This window comes from Danio rerio, chromosome 4 (genome assembly GCF_049306965.1).
Source record: "Danio rerio strain Tuebingen ecotype United States chromosome 4, GRCz12tu, whole genome shotgun sequence".
Classification (NCBI taxonomy): domain Eukaryota; kingdom Metazoa; phylum Chordata; class Actinopteri; order Cypriniformes; family Danionidae; genus Danio; species Danio rerio.
The window spans coordinates 36,603,850-36,619,413 of record NC_133179.1 but is presented as its reverse complement, the minus strand read 5'-3'; the positions used below and the strand labels follow the sequence as shown (position 1 = coordinate 36,619,413).

The 15,564-nt window shown below is 33.1% G+C and overlaps 1 protein-coding gene across 1 annotated transcript; it reads right to left on the bottom strand.

Moving 5' to 3' along the window:
• Positions 1 to 255: 255 nt before the first annotated feature.
• LOC108183877 (uncharacterized) lies at positions 256 to 11,527 on the bottom strand. The gene is made up of 4 exons (XM_068220223.2): positions 11,499 to 11,527; positions 10,901 to 11,050; positions 10,046 to 10,192; positions 256 to 2,746 (listed from the first exon to the last, which is right to left on the bottom strand). The coding sequence occupies exons 2-4, from the start codon at positions 10,983 to 10,985 to the stop codon at positions 2,193 to 2,195; spliced, it is 786 nt and encodes a 261-aa protein (XP_068076324.1). The 5' UTR covers positions 10,986 to 11,050; positions 11,499 to 11,527; the 3' UTR covers positions 256 to 2,192.
• Between the last annotated feature and the right edge of the window lie 4,037 nt (positions 11,528 to 15,564).

Genomic DNA, 15,564 nt, shown 5'->3' with positions numbered 1-15,564 from the left:
GGCTTGTTTATGTTGTTATATGGTTGTTAGGGGGCTTAAAGTGGTTGCTAGGGGGTGTTTCCAATGAATGGTGTTTATATGAAACCTTTGTTTTCTCAATGATTTTTTTTGGCATAAAGACAAATCAATATTATGTATTTATATAGTGTACAGTTTTTTTTTATTATTTTTTTTTTTTTACTACAAATTTACCAGTGCAACTAAATTGAATATATTAAATATTGTTGTTAAGTACGTATGACATAGTGAAGATACTTGGATTCAGGATTTTTTTTTTATTTTATTTTTTTTACAAAATCAACACCAAAACAAAATCATGATAACTCAGGGATGACATAAGTGAGAATTCAAATGCCGTTTATGAACCAAGTAGTGTCAAAGCAAGCAATAGGGCTGCATGATAACAAAAATCTAACATATTTTGTTATTCCTGCAATTGTATATTGCAATATGAATACAAAGTTTAGATTGATTGAGATGATTATGTAGTGGGAATGCATTTGTGTAAAATCTAAGGAAAAATCTACAATCATAGATAAATGCATAAAAATATATAATTAAAATGAACAGTGTTTTCTCAGTCTCGGGTAAATCAGGTAATAATAAAATAATTCAGTAAAATTAATTGTCATTAAAAAATTTAAAATGGACTCTTATTAAACTCTTATTCCTGATTGCTTTTAAAATCATTATATAGTCGCAAACCTCAAAAACACATGCAAATTATACAACAAACTCAGTGTTGCATATCCTGTGATGTGTCTATTGTGAATGATAACATTGCAATAATAGAGCTGCACAATATATTGTTACAGCTTCATCAGGCAGAGTCAAAATCAGAAGCAAACAGCACTGTCAGGTAATCCTCAAAGAAATACAAAATCCAGGCAGACATTAAACGATTAATAATCATAAAACAAAGAAATTCAAAAAACCTGATAATGTAAAACAAGAGAACCATTATACGTGTTGGTGTGTTTCCTCTCGGTGCTCCAGTTTCCCCCACAAGTTCAAAGAAATGTGGTAGAGGTGAATTGGGTAAGCTAAATTGTCTGTAATGTATGTGTGTGAATAAGGGTGTATGGGTGTTTCTCAGTGATAGGTTGTGGTTGAAAGGGCATTCACTATGTAAAACAAATGCTGGATAAGTTGGCGGTTCATTCCACTGTGATGACCACAGATTAATAAAGGGACTAAGTCAAAAAGAAAATGAATGAATGAATGAAAAAAATGCACGATCATGTAGGAACTTCATATCTTCCAAATTCTTCCAGAAAATGTTAAATGTCTCTGATATTGCATACAGAAAAATATTATATCCTCAAGAAGACACAGATCCCTTTCCAATTCAGCATGTGCAGGTTTCTGCACACAGTGTAAAATGTTTTCTCAAAAATGTCTTTTATGTAGACAATGAAAAAGTCCAAAGCTGGTAAGTGGTGTCTCCGCTAAATCTGGTGAAAGGATGCCAAACTATCATCAATATATAATTCCTGAAACCTGAATCAGTTCATCCTGGCTAAAAGGAATGATTCAAACAAATTGGACAATCCATGTGCAGTTTCTGATGTGTGAGTCTTAAATAGTCCACAAAAGAGAAAAAGGTGAAACAGCAATTAAGGAAATTGTCCTGATAAAGTGTCATCTGTAGAGGTGCAAAGCTTTATGGGAAATGTAATCCAGATGTGGAATAGAGTGCCATTTAGTAGAAGTTGTGCACACCCCAGCTGGTGATCATAACAGCTACATTCACCGTGGGGAAAAATAAACGTAACACTTTAAAATATGGGACACATAGTTAATGTTAGTTAATGTTTTTTCTAACTTGACCAAACAATGAATTAATGATACATAAATTAGTTAATGTTCGTAAATACATTAATTAACATTAATTATGTGCCCTGTAGTGTAAAGTGTTACGTTTAGGAAGTTTATCAGGTGGATTGGCTGAGGAAGCATAGGGTCTGGAGAAGAGAAGTAGAAAAGGTACAAGAGGGAGAAAAAGTTGTGACAGATCTTTCTGAAGTGCGATGGCTAGTTAAAAAAAAAACACCCAACAAACAAACAAACAAACAAACAAAAGAAAACACACACACACACACACACATTGTTCATCACATATCAAAAAAACAAAAAAATCTTGGCCATTTTTCATCCCAAAACTTTGTGGAAACTCCAAATCCAGCATCACCCTACTGGATTTGATTTTTCAGACACTGGGCAAGGTTTTTTAAAAATATGTCATTGCCCAAAGGGGTCAAATGAACTCTATCATGTAAGAAATGGCCAGGATCTTTATATGTTATCTCTGGGTGATGAACAATGGCACCACCAACTGACACCATAATAGTAGCCATCGCATGGTTGACAAAGCGCCGCGCCCTGTCAACCTTCCTCAGACTTTCAGCAGACCTCCACAGGCATCGCTGGGTGATGGCAGAGAAGATGATCTTCATCTGAGGGAACTGCCTATGGAGGTCTTGCAAGTCCTGCTTCATCACTGCGGCAAGTATAACACTCTTGATGTTACCGAGGTCATTTCCGCCACAGTGAATAAGCAGGACATCTGGCACAGCTCTTCCTTCAAGACAGCGGTGAAAGAAAGAGACAAGGTTTCTCCAGACCAAGCCTCCACAGCCAAACCACCTGATATGGGCGTTGAGACCAAGGTTGGTCCCGACAGTTTGCCTTGCCTGTTCTTCCCCACGGCGAATGTAGCTGTCACCAATTACATATACGATGGGTCCTGTTGATTGAGAAAGAATAAGAATGTCAGTTTTCAATAAAACAAAAAAATTATATATATATATATTATCTTTTTTTTTTACTTTAAAGATGCATTACATTTATTTATTTATTTTTATCTAAAATTAAATAATGAAAATAAATAAAATATATAACCTAAGTAACATTGATATATGTTATAGTTTCGGACAGAATGAATACTCATGATAACACTACTGTTTAACTCTTGGGTGAAAAATTCCAATTCAACATTATCTTCTTTTCCTCCATTTGGAATGGTTACAGGTGTGTTTTCACGTGACCCTGTTACTGCACAGAACTGCAGTACACTGCAAATTTTAGATAGTAGATTTAACTACCTTGGAGTTAAAATTAACACTCCCTCAGAGTTTATATGGGAACCACTATAAGTGTTAAAAATAACACTTTTGAAAGTGTTAACATTGTCAACACCAAGAGAGTGTTATTTAACAAACTCTTATTGTGTAAAATATCTGTTAAATTTCCAAAAAAATACCAGCAGCTGTGGTTGCCAGAATTTTTCTGTGAAAAACATGGAAGTTTTATGTAACTGTATAAATTTACAAAAAATAACAATGTTTCATGAACTAATACATTGTTTATTTTACAAAATCATAGCTTGGTGCATAAAAATGTAAATTCTTTAGATGCAATAATGTTTGCATGTGTGATAGCAATTAACAGATTTTGACTGCATTAGTAACTACACAGTTACCTTTAAACAAAAGAAGATGGAGCATAACATCAAATTTTTTCAGTTCTTCTTGGACTTGAACAGAGACGCTATTATCCTCCACAATGGTGACACAAAAACCGTTTTGCTGTTTTTCTTTCTTTTTTTTCATTTTTGGATTTTACGGAAAAATACCAGCAGCTGTGTTCGCCAGTAATCTGCTGTTTTTAACATTCATAAATTCAGTTTACAGAATATTTCTGTTAAAAACACATTCAACAGTCTGTATTTTTTATCGATTTCACACTGCAAATTTTAGATTTGGTAGATTTTACTACCTTAGAGTTAAAATTAACACTCCCTCAGTGTTTATATGGGAACCATTATAAGTGTTAAAATAACACTTTTGAAAATGTTAAAATTTTTAACACCCATAGTGTTAATTAGCAAACTCTTATTGTGTAAAATATCTGTTAAATGTATGTCAAAATACTGGCAGCAGTGGTTGCCAGTAATCTGCTGTTTTCAACATTTTACATTCGTAAATTCAGTTTCCAGAATATTTCTGTTAAAAATACATCCCATAGTCTGTATTTTTCATTCGAACACACTTAAGCCTTAAATTCCAAAGCAAAATCCTAACTAGTGTCCTCACTACAGAGGGCTGAACACTCAGACAGTGATGAAGTTAATGAGACAATTAAGTGTCTAATTAAAGGAGGATTGAGAATTGTTGATGAACAACTGTTAACAAGCAGAATCACTGAAGGACAGAAACACACAAGCCAAAACCAAAAATGAAATCAACTGAGGAAAAAAAAAAACTATAACTAAAATAATAATCAATAAAAATAAAACAAATTACACAATAAAAATTTTTTATTTTTCAACATCTTTAAAAAAAAACTCATCACATTAAACAACTTATCATGGAGCTTCACCTATTACTGACCTTTGACTTTATTTCTGTCATGTGAACAAAAGCTCTTAATAAAATTTCCGTTGTTCATTTGAAGTCACCATAATGGAGGACAGAGTCTGCTTTAGTCAGGCTCTTCAACTTCTTACTATAAAAGCCTTTTATTTTGGCTGCTATAATTAGTGTTAATCACACTATTTATACATATAGCATAGAAAGCCAAAAGAAAATTAAGTGTCAGTCTGAAGAGATTATTAATGATAACATAGCCTTCCTTTCCTGCTTGTTTTCTAATTCAGTATCATATTAGTTATGTGTGAGAAATAAATAATATACATAAATGAAACAACTTAAGCTCCAACAATTAATGACTTTATAACAGGTTTAAATCACCATTTACAATGAGAATGTTTGATCTATGGCAGAACTTAAAAACACCCAGACATTAACAATTAGTCTTTGAATCTCAATAATGGTGACAAACAAAAAAAATAAAAATCAAGTAAAAAAAACACTCTACTGAAATATCACCTCCCAAAAACAACACAAAATAAAGGAAAAGAAAGAGATTGTAAGAACATAAAGCTGCATAATTTATTCATGCTGCAATGCATGCTGGGAGCTTTGTACTATGCTGGCACCCAGCATACATTGCGGCATGAACTATGCAGCTTTTTTTTAGCAACCACGGTTGAGGTTCATATCCTGATTCTTGATGTCTGTGTGTCAGAATGAGCAAGCTGGAGCTTGAATGTTTAGTGCATAAAACTTTAATTATTAATTGCATCCTAATTGTTTATTGAATCTTCTAAGAAGTAGTGTTGTCCCATGCAGTTTTAATGCAGCTATATTTGCATAATTTTATCAATCAACTTTCTAAACACCTTGGGCCTGTTTCAGTAAGGAGGTTCAAACAACTCAGAGTTTAAACTTGAACTCTGAGTTGATTTACCGAGAGATTAAAAACTCAGAGTTTTTGGTTTCAGAACAGCTGATCTGAGTTGGGTCAATCAACTTCGAGTAGACCAACTCAGAGTTAAGCGCACACACCGTGACTTTAAAAAGGCATTATCAGTGGAGCGCAGACATTACGAGTGACTATGGCAATATCTTATAAAAGAGATCACCATCTTTCTCTAGCTGAACTTGATGTTCTCATGCAAAGTTATAGCAAATATGAGCGTATATATTTGAAAAGAAGCAACCATCAGTGAAGAAGAGACAGTTAGCATGGGAAAACAGCTGCTCAAGTTAATGCCTAATTTAACTTTTTAAGTATTTAAATATTTAAGTATAATAAAATAAGTAATGTAATTTGTGACGTTTATATACTTTTTTCTAAACTTTTTTATACATTTATTAGTTTTAAATGATTTAACAGTGCACTTGTGTGTCTGCCTTTTTTATTGATCAAGTAATAGAGGTTGATATAACATTAAGAAGGTAAGCAGTACTAAAAATATTTTTTTGAAAGAATAATAATCCCATTAATCTAGTAACAGTGCATATCGAAGGTGAATTCAATTTAATTATTTATTAAAAAAGCATAAGCCATTCTAGTACAGTTCTTCTGTGTGTGACTAAAATGTAGGCAATAGCTATGTTTCCATCCAAATATATTACATAAATTTATGTGCAAAACTGGAATATTGCATAAAAGATGCGAATAAAATTCCATCCAACGAGTCAAAGAGAAAAAAAATTGTCACTTCCTGATTAAACTGGCATCAAATATCAATAGTAAAAACAGAATTTACTGTGGTAGAAGAAGCTGCGTCAATTAATTCTTTATTTAGCCTAATTAATGTACTTGCGCCTCGATGTCAGAAGACCATGCTGAAACACAATGAACACGTGGGGGCGTCTGAAGCCATGAGACACGGAGACTCTTGACACGCACCAGACGATCGGAGGTAATTAATAATATACACTAATACTGAAACAGTTCAGGCATTTTAGAATGACTAAAACAATATTTAAGACGTGTTACAGTGTTCTCAGCCTCCATTTACACACATTTTCATTATCATATGATCATGATCTTTTTTTTAATGTACATACTGTAATTTGTTCAGTAAAAGTGTTTCCATCGTAGTTTATGCGCACATTTTCTATCGAATAAAAGTTTATCCTACTCAGTTATGTGCGTTTTCTTATGCATATTTTAAAAAGTTATGTGCATCATGACGTTTCTATCAATCGTTTTTATGCACGTATCCAAAATGAGCATTAAAATAGGTGTGTGGAAATGTAAGGCTCAGGCAAGAAATACCGCTTCATCTTTAAAAAAGGGGAGGAGACCGACAGAAACTCTGAGTTTAGAGAATAAAACCTGCTTCTGACCAGGTTAGATTCACAGAGTAAGTTACCACAGTAACTGACTCTGAGTTAAAGTTACCTTTCTTTCAGAAACAGGCTTGACTTACCCTGCTTTCTCGAGTTTAACAAACCTGCCATTTTGAAACGGAAAACCCAGAGTTTCTCTCATTTCAGGGTTAAAATACTCTGAGTTTTCAGTTAACCTCCTTTCTGAAACAGGCCCTAGGTGTTTTAGAATGACCAAAACAACATTTTAGACGCTCTGCAGTGTGCTCAGCCTGCTGGTTTGTGCATTCACACACATTTGTATCATCATATAATCTCTTATAACCAACCTTTTTTAATGCACAAACTGGAATTTGTTCAGTAAAGGTGCTTGCGTACTTTACGTAAGTTTATCTTTTCTAATAAAATAAAAAGTTTATCCTACTCAGTTATGCGCATGTTTTTTATGCCAATATTTCAAAAGTTATGTGCATCATGACATTTCCATCAACTAATTTTTTTATGCTCATAGCCCATCCAAAATGCACTTAAAAATAGGTGGCTGGAAACGTATGGCTAAGCGAGAAAAAGGAAAGGAGACTGACAAAAACTCACGAGTTTAGAGAATAAAACCTGCTACTGACCAGGTAGGTTCACAGAGTAAGTTACCACGGTAACTGACTCGCAGTTAAAGTTAGATCTCTTTCAGAAACTGGCTTACCCTGCTTTCTCAAGTTTGACAAACCTGCCATTTTGAAATGATAACCCAGACTTTCTCTCATTTCAGGATTAAAATACTCTGAGTTTTTACTTGACCTCCATTCTGAAACAGGGCCCTGAACTCAAATGCTATTGTTTTAGAACTTCAATTGCCTATTGGAGAAATGACCAGGATTAATAAACTTGCTCCACAAACAAATGTGTTCATGACTATACATACAAAAAACAATAAAATAAGAAAATATGACTTTGCAACATCAAGCAGCGTTAGGCATGGGCCAGTATAAGATTCTGACGGTATGATAAGCTTGAATAAAAATATCATGGTTTAACTGTACTTTTTCCCGTTGAACAAAATATTTTCATTGGAGAAACTTTTACAATATCTTGGAGCAGTAAACATGTCTGGAAAAATCATTCAAATTAATAATTGACAACTGCTGTCTTCATTTGTTTTAAAAATACAGATTTATTTACAATTTAAAACCTCATAATTTGAATACATTTTCTCCTGGAGATACTGTTGTCCTAAAAAACTTAAAATAAAACATTTTTAAAAAGTATATACTGTAGGAACAATACAGCAGAAAATATTGGCGGTTTTAAAACCTTGACTTTTCTCAAACCGAGGTATACCTTGTAAACTGTCCCTTGCCTAAGCAGCATGACATGGTTTTTAGGATCTAAAAATTCATCCTTTAAAAAAAAAAGTCTCAAGCAAAAAGATTTCAATGGCTGCGCCTGCTGGTACATGGAGAATTTGGTCAATACTGACAAACTTTACGCTCAAATGTTTGCATATCATCAGCATGCTGTAATCAATTTCTTAAACAGCAAAAGTCATTTTTAGACTAGTTTTAGACTAGTTTGGCCAGTGTTTGTTTTGTCTCATGTCATTCCACAGCAACATCATATAGTTTAGAATACTGTGCAATGTTTTATAATAATTAATTATTTTAGTGTCCATTTCATTTAGCATATTTAATATTTGGGGCATCCACGTTTTCTGACATACTTTAAACCAGAGTTTCTGCAGGTTTCACCAAATTAAATTTAAGACATTTTTAAGACCATTATGAATGAAATTTTAGACTCATAAAGGGCTAAAGATTTTTTCAAATGGCCCAGATAGAAAGGATTTTATTTTCCCTATCAAAAAATAAATAATAATAATTTTATACATTTAATTATACAATAATAAATGAATAATAAAACATTTAATATTTTAGATATTTCTTAGCAAAAGATCTTAAATATTGTGTAAAAACAAGCAAGCTCTACTTCACTTTTTTCCAACATAAATTTTCTTAAAAAAAAACAAAAAACAATTAACAAGTGCATTACAAGTTTTTAAAAAATTAAAAAAAAAATATGCACAACAGTCTGTCCTCAGCAGTGAATACATGGAGCATGTTTAAACATATGTTATTGTAAGGAAAACAATTAAAGCATTATGATAAATAGAGTTAATGACCTTTTTGAATAAAAAGTTTACTGTTTTATTGAGATGGATTGTTGGTGATTGTATGGGGTTTGACCAGATTGAGCAGCAAAAAATGAACAAAGGAAAATGAAGACTTGTTTAAAAAAGATTTAAGACCTACAATACAACATTTCAGTAAATTTAAGACTTTAAGGCCTAAAATTTTGATTTTGTAATTTACAACCCCGCATAAACCCTGTTTAAACACAATAGCCCTGGTAATTAGTTTTTATAACATTAATTTAGTTCTAACTCAGAGAGAGAGAGAGAGAGAGAGAGAGAGAGAGTTTTAATTTTATTGCCATTTCAGCGTCTATGGCTATGTCATGGCAAAAGGAAAATAGATCAAGTAAAAATATTCTAACAATTAAAAGTTATCAACAGCAATAAATAATGTACAAGGTAAAACATATAAATAATAATGATAATATATAAGATAAAAATCTAAAACAGTTTTTTAAGATTTCCTTTTGATAAAAATTCTCCAACTTTAGATGGATTCACGTTTAAAAATATTTCCTTTAAAGTCTCTCCAGATAAATATTGTTGTCTGATGGGCATTCCACAAGAATATGTTTAACTGTTTGGTTTCTGTTGCAATAAAGGCATTTTGGTGGTTCTTCTCCTTTGAGTAAATGTTCATGTGTGAGTCTCGTGTGTTCTAACTCAGATAAAATCTGTAAGAACTAGTAACAACTACTAGAAACAAGTTTAAACCCATAAAGAAGTTGAGGGGGAAAAAGGGAATTGTGATCAACGTGACATATGCAAATGGAAATACTAAGCCAACACTATCACCGTAATAGCAGATATCTTTTATGAGAATACTGTAGGTCAAATATCGTCAGCTCAGTTAAACTTTAATTTATTATTTTTAATTAATTTTGTATAGCGCCTGTGCTCTCAAGAACTCTTTACAAACAGTAGAACAAGAAAAGCAATAACCTTAAGAAGGTAGAGAAAATGGGAGACTAATAATACATAAAAGAATGACAAAAGACATGAGAACAAGTAACAAAAGAAACTCATTCCTGTCTTTCAATAAGTGCTTATGTGCATTTTGGAGAACTAGGCAGCACACTCAGGGCTACAAGATGGATTTAATTTAGTATTCTTATTATTAAAATATATCTAAATGAGGATCAAATGACTGAGTTGGTCTTTGAGAATGAAAACCAACCTGTTTGTTCCTGCAGATCTTCCTGTTTGACTGTGAATGTTTCTTCAATCTCCACATCTTCACTCTCCTCTTTAATAAACGCCATCTTTATAACAGTGTGGAGATCAGTCGCTTCAGCAGGAGTTTTTCTCTGTGTTCGGACACTTCCTGTTTAAAATGAATAAAACAATGAACAGATACAAAAATAACTTATCTTCAACACTTGCTGCAACAGTTTCTTTATATGAGAGTAATTAAAAAGAAATTAAGTAAAAGAGTGAGTCCGAGCAAGAAACAATGAGCTGATTAAAAGTAGTACTCCGTTTATTATATATAGTGATGTATACTTAGAATGGAGTGATATTACGCTATTGAATCAAGTAAACCTTCATCATTAAGACACTTATTACACACTTTTCTGTTGCTTTATTCAAACAATATAGGTAATATAAACCATAAAGTTAGTTTTATATTTACACACTCGTTCATTTAGAAGTCTCTATATTATTTACCATGTTACTTTGAATATTCCATGCAAGTGTGAATTAAAAACAACTTTAACACTGTTTATTTGACTGTGAACAATGTTGTACTTTGATAGTCATTTGCTGCTAATATGATTTCACTATTTAGAGTTTGCAAATAATTCTTTTAGGAAATTATATTAAGTGGAAGTCAGAATGTGCGAATATAAAACCAACTTTACCTCTATGTAAAATAGTAACGTTGTATAAAGGGTTAAAATATATGTGCATTTAGGAGAACTACGCAGCAAACTCAGGGCTGCAAGATGGATTTAATTTAGTATTCTTATTATAAAAATATTTCAGAATGAGGATCAGATGACTGAGTTGGTCTTTGAGAATGAAAATTAACCTGTTTGTTCCTCCAGATCTTCCTGTTTGACTGTGAATGTTTCTTCAATCTTCACATCTTCACTCTCCTCTTTAATAAACGCCATCTTTATAACAGTGTGGAGATCAGTCGCTTCAGCAGGAGTTTTTCTCTGCGTGTGAACACTTTATTCTGTTTAAAATTATCAAAACAATAAAAATGTTCTGTTTAAAATAAATAAAACAATGAACAGAAACAAAATAACTTCTCTTCAACACTTGCTTCAACTGTTTTTTTTATATAAGAGTTATTAACAAAAATAAATCAGTTAAGTCCGAGCAAGAAACAAAAGCCACAAATGAGCTGATTAAAACCAGTACATCATCTCTTATATGAAGTGATGTATACTTAGAATGGAATAACATGCAGTTTAATAAATTAAATCTTCATTAAAATAATTACACACATCTCTGTTTACTTATTCAAACAATAGCTCTCATTACTGTGAGTAAAATAATTCTTCGTTGTATAAAGGGTCAAAATAATAATGTCAACAGCAGGTACATGATTAAGCATCGGATGAAAACCTGAAACTTTAATCAATCGCTTTATATTTAGGTAAACGTTTTAAAACACAAACCTTTGTCCAGTTAAATCCAGCGCAAGAGTGGCGCAGCCTTATGACGTCATACGTCACGCCAAAATAAAAGTCTTTTATTTTGTTTAGCTTTTTTTGCCACTTACTATTGCATTCATGACTTATTGATATTTATCTCGTTTTCTTCTTTACACTTGCTCTCTCACACACACAGAGACACAGATATTCATTATTTGAAGTTAAAAAAAAACTTTAACACATTTAGGGCAATTTGAAAAACGTTTTTAGGGTCATTAACACAGGGTCATTATATTTGATTTAAGAGATGAATATAAACTTTTTAACAAAACTACTAACTCGTAAAGCAAAAATTAAACCTGACTCCACATAACACAGAGATTTAAAGATTTATAAATGTATAATTGTCTGACCATAATTAATACTTAATTAATATCATTTATGTAGACTTATTTTATTTGAAATTTCTTTTATATTTTTTTCTATCTGCCAAGTGAATAATACCCTGATAAATAATTGACAAATTTATTTTAATGCTAAATCTCAAGCCCTGACATAGTTTTTAAAGTAGATAGCAAAATCCTGAGTGTAATAATACAATTTTTAATATCTTAAAATATGACAATATTTCCAAAATATTTTTTTAGGAAATAACTTACAGATGATGTCAGAGACTTTTTCAGAGTCCAGTCGTGGCTTAGCTGCTTTGCCTCTGAAGGCATTTGAACATTTGCCAGTGTAGCAGTGTGTACCAAGGGTGTTCCTTCCAAACACGGCTACTAGTAGATCTTTTGTGGCCTTTTTGGGGTCAGTGCAATTCACATGGGCAAACTGTTCACATGTGATTGAATTATTGGGGCCAGGTAATTCCAGACAGTTTTGATCAAAGTTCAAAATAAATGTATTTCCCTCAAACATTAGAATGTTGACAATAAACAAACTAATATGTTGTGCATTTTAGTAGACACACTGCAAATTTTAGATAGTAGATTTAACTACCTTGGAGTTAAAATTAACACTCCCTCAGAGTTTATTTGGGAACCACTATAAAAGTGTTAAAAATAACCCTTTTGAAAGTGTTAACATTATCAACACCAAGAGAGTGTTAATTAGCAAACTGTTATTGTGTAAAATATCTGTTAAATTTAGTAAAAATACCAGCAGCTGTGGTTGCCAGAATCTTTCTGTATACATTTACAAAAAATAACCATATTTCATGAACTGATACAATGTTCAGTTTACAAAATCATAGCTTAGTGCACAAAAATGTCATTAGATATATTAATATGTTCATGTGTGATTGCAACTAGCGACCAGATTTTGACTGCATTAGTAACTACAGTTACCTTTAAACAAAAGAAGATGCAGCATAACATCAAATACTTTCAGGTCATCTTGGCATTGAACACAGACGCTACTTTCCTCCACAATGGTGACACAAAAAACGTTTTTCTGTTTTATTTTTCCTTTCTTGATTTTACAGAAAAATACAGGCAGCTGTGGTTGCCAGTAATGTGCAGTTTTTAACATTTTGTATATGTAAATTCAGTTTACAGAATTATTTTTGTTGAAAATACATTCCACAGTCTTTATTTTTTTCTAACATACTTTTCCCCAACTGTTCACTAAAATCATCATCATGTACCACTTCAGCAATTTGCCTGGCATGTTCCTCTTTAGTTTTTAATTGGAATGATCCTGACTGGACCCCCTTTTCCTGGATTTCACACCTCCTGACAATTAAAAATCGACATGTGTGTGTTATCAGTGGAACTCTCCTGTAATCCTGCAAATGGAATGAGCACCTAGATTATCAGATGACAATACACTTCCTTTCACACAATCTACTAACTGTTCACTATATACACCATGTGTTTCCAAGAGTTTTAAAGTCTTGAACAAATGGGTGCAAGACAACCATGCTGTTTTACAATGCTACCCCCTGCAGTGGTGGATTATTGTGGGTGCAGTGGTGGGTTATTTTTCGTTGCAGTGGTGGTTCTTGGAACAGAAAGACGAACAGGACGATGACCAGATGAGGAATCAGGAAGGCTGGAGTACCTGGTCTCACTGTGACAGCTGTGAACTTAAAAAGGTGTATTCAGTAGTTCACTGTAGAACTTCTTAGTCAACTAAAGAGCTTCAAGTCAATTTAATTAATGGCCAAGCTTTACTGGTTTTAGATGAACTGAGAATAAATTTTCTGCTTAAAATAAAGGTGGCTGTTACTCCATCATTCTAAATAATCTTTCTATTTCTAATTATATCATCAAGGATTTTCAATGAATTAAAATCAGTTTAAATGAACAATTCAGTAAGTTGTTTTTACTGTAATTTATTTAATTTACTTTCTGTAATAAAGTTGTTTGGTAAATCTTTTACAATAAATTTTAAATCTTCATCTGTGTTTTGTGAAACTTTGATAAAAATTAAAGTTTAAAATAATAATTTTCTAAATAATTTGCAATACTTTAAACATAAATACATGTACAATGTTAAAAAATAATCTTGCAATGTTATACAAATTATTACTTTGAACTTTCTTTTTAATTATTGTAAGAATCATTGTTAGTGATTTTGTACCAATAACATCAGATCATAGAAAAACAGCAGATCTCCATGCTGAAAATGCAGCTTTGAATCACAAGAATAAAAGACATTTAAAATGACAATTATAAAGAAAACAGTTTGTACTGGCCTCACTAACACTGGCTGCCTGACTGTTCAGTCAGCAACATAAAAGCATAAAGAACCACAGATGCAGTTTGAAGATCTGTCTTTTTTTGGTCCTGATTCTTTTTTGTAAAACAGTGAAAATGAAATAAATCTCTTTGACTCTCTCATATAAATCTTGTGCAGTGTGTTTTATCACATCATAATGTTCTCCTGATGAAATCAGCCATCATGAATGAGCAGCTATACAAACAAAACTATATTCTTTAACAGAAAAAATTGTTACATTTATCAAATCAGTTTACAAAAAATTGTGCTTACAGGGTATTACCCTTGATGGAAATATCTAAACTATTAGCACAACCCTTTAACGCTGTTTATTTCCAAATGAAAGTGAAATTGAAAGCAACACTTTCCGCTACCGATATCAACCAGCAGATGGCGCTAAACACCACAGAAACTCAAGTCCATTTATTATGTGCCACACATATTACCATTTGCCTTGATTCAGTCATACCCAGGCACGTGCACACATAGGGCTCAACCTGTGCAGTGCACAAGCCCTTTTTAGTCTTGGATAGAAAGTGCCCTTCCAAAATGATCAAAAGTGCCCCCGCGACGCGACACACCGTTCGTCCCGCCCTTCAGTAGGCGCACGACAACACTGATCTTGAGTATGGGCGCTCAACCCCCCCTTCCCCGCTTTACAGTACACGCGCGACAACACAGCTGATCAGAACGCGCGCGACAACACAGCTGATCAGAACGTGCGCGACAACACAGCTGATCAGAACGCGCGCGACAACATCACTCTTCAGTACGCAAGCGACAACAAACCCCCCCCCCCCCAATTTAAAAAAAAAAAATTTAACTTTTATGTTTTTTTTTTAGTTTTTTTTAAAATTATTTTAAAAAACAGCTAATTTCAGCTGACAAAATTTTTTAAAGATTTTTGAGGCGGGATCAAAATCGGCGACGTAGCGCAATATGTGCTACATGCCTTCCGAAGGCAAGACAGACCTGCCAGTGCGAAGCTGTGAGATCCTACATTGATGGGTGAGACTGCGTCCACAGACCCACAGCACACAGTATTTAGCTGTTCATGAAGGCTCGTATGTGTTTGTTATCATGATCCACAGTGTTTGATGCATGTTTTTCCCTAAGATCCTGTCAGGGCCAATACAGCAAAGCTGTGTGTGTGCAGCAAGCATTTTTGACGAAAGAGCAGTACGAGAATTGGAGAATGGCGGACATTGTCTTTTATCAGGAGTTTGTTCACATTTAGACACATCGCCGTGCTGTTGTGTTCGCCTAAATCCTCTAGATTACCAACAGGGCTAATGGTTGAAATAGACAGGGCAAGAGACCTGCTGCATTGAGCCTGCATTCAGACCAATGACTGTAAAAAATATGGACG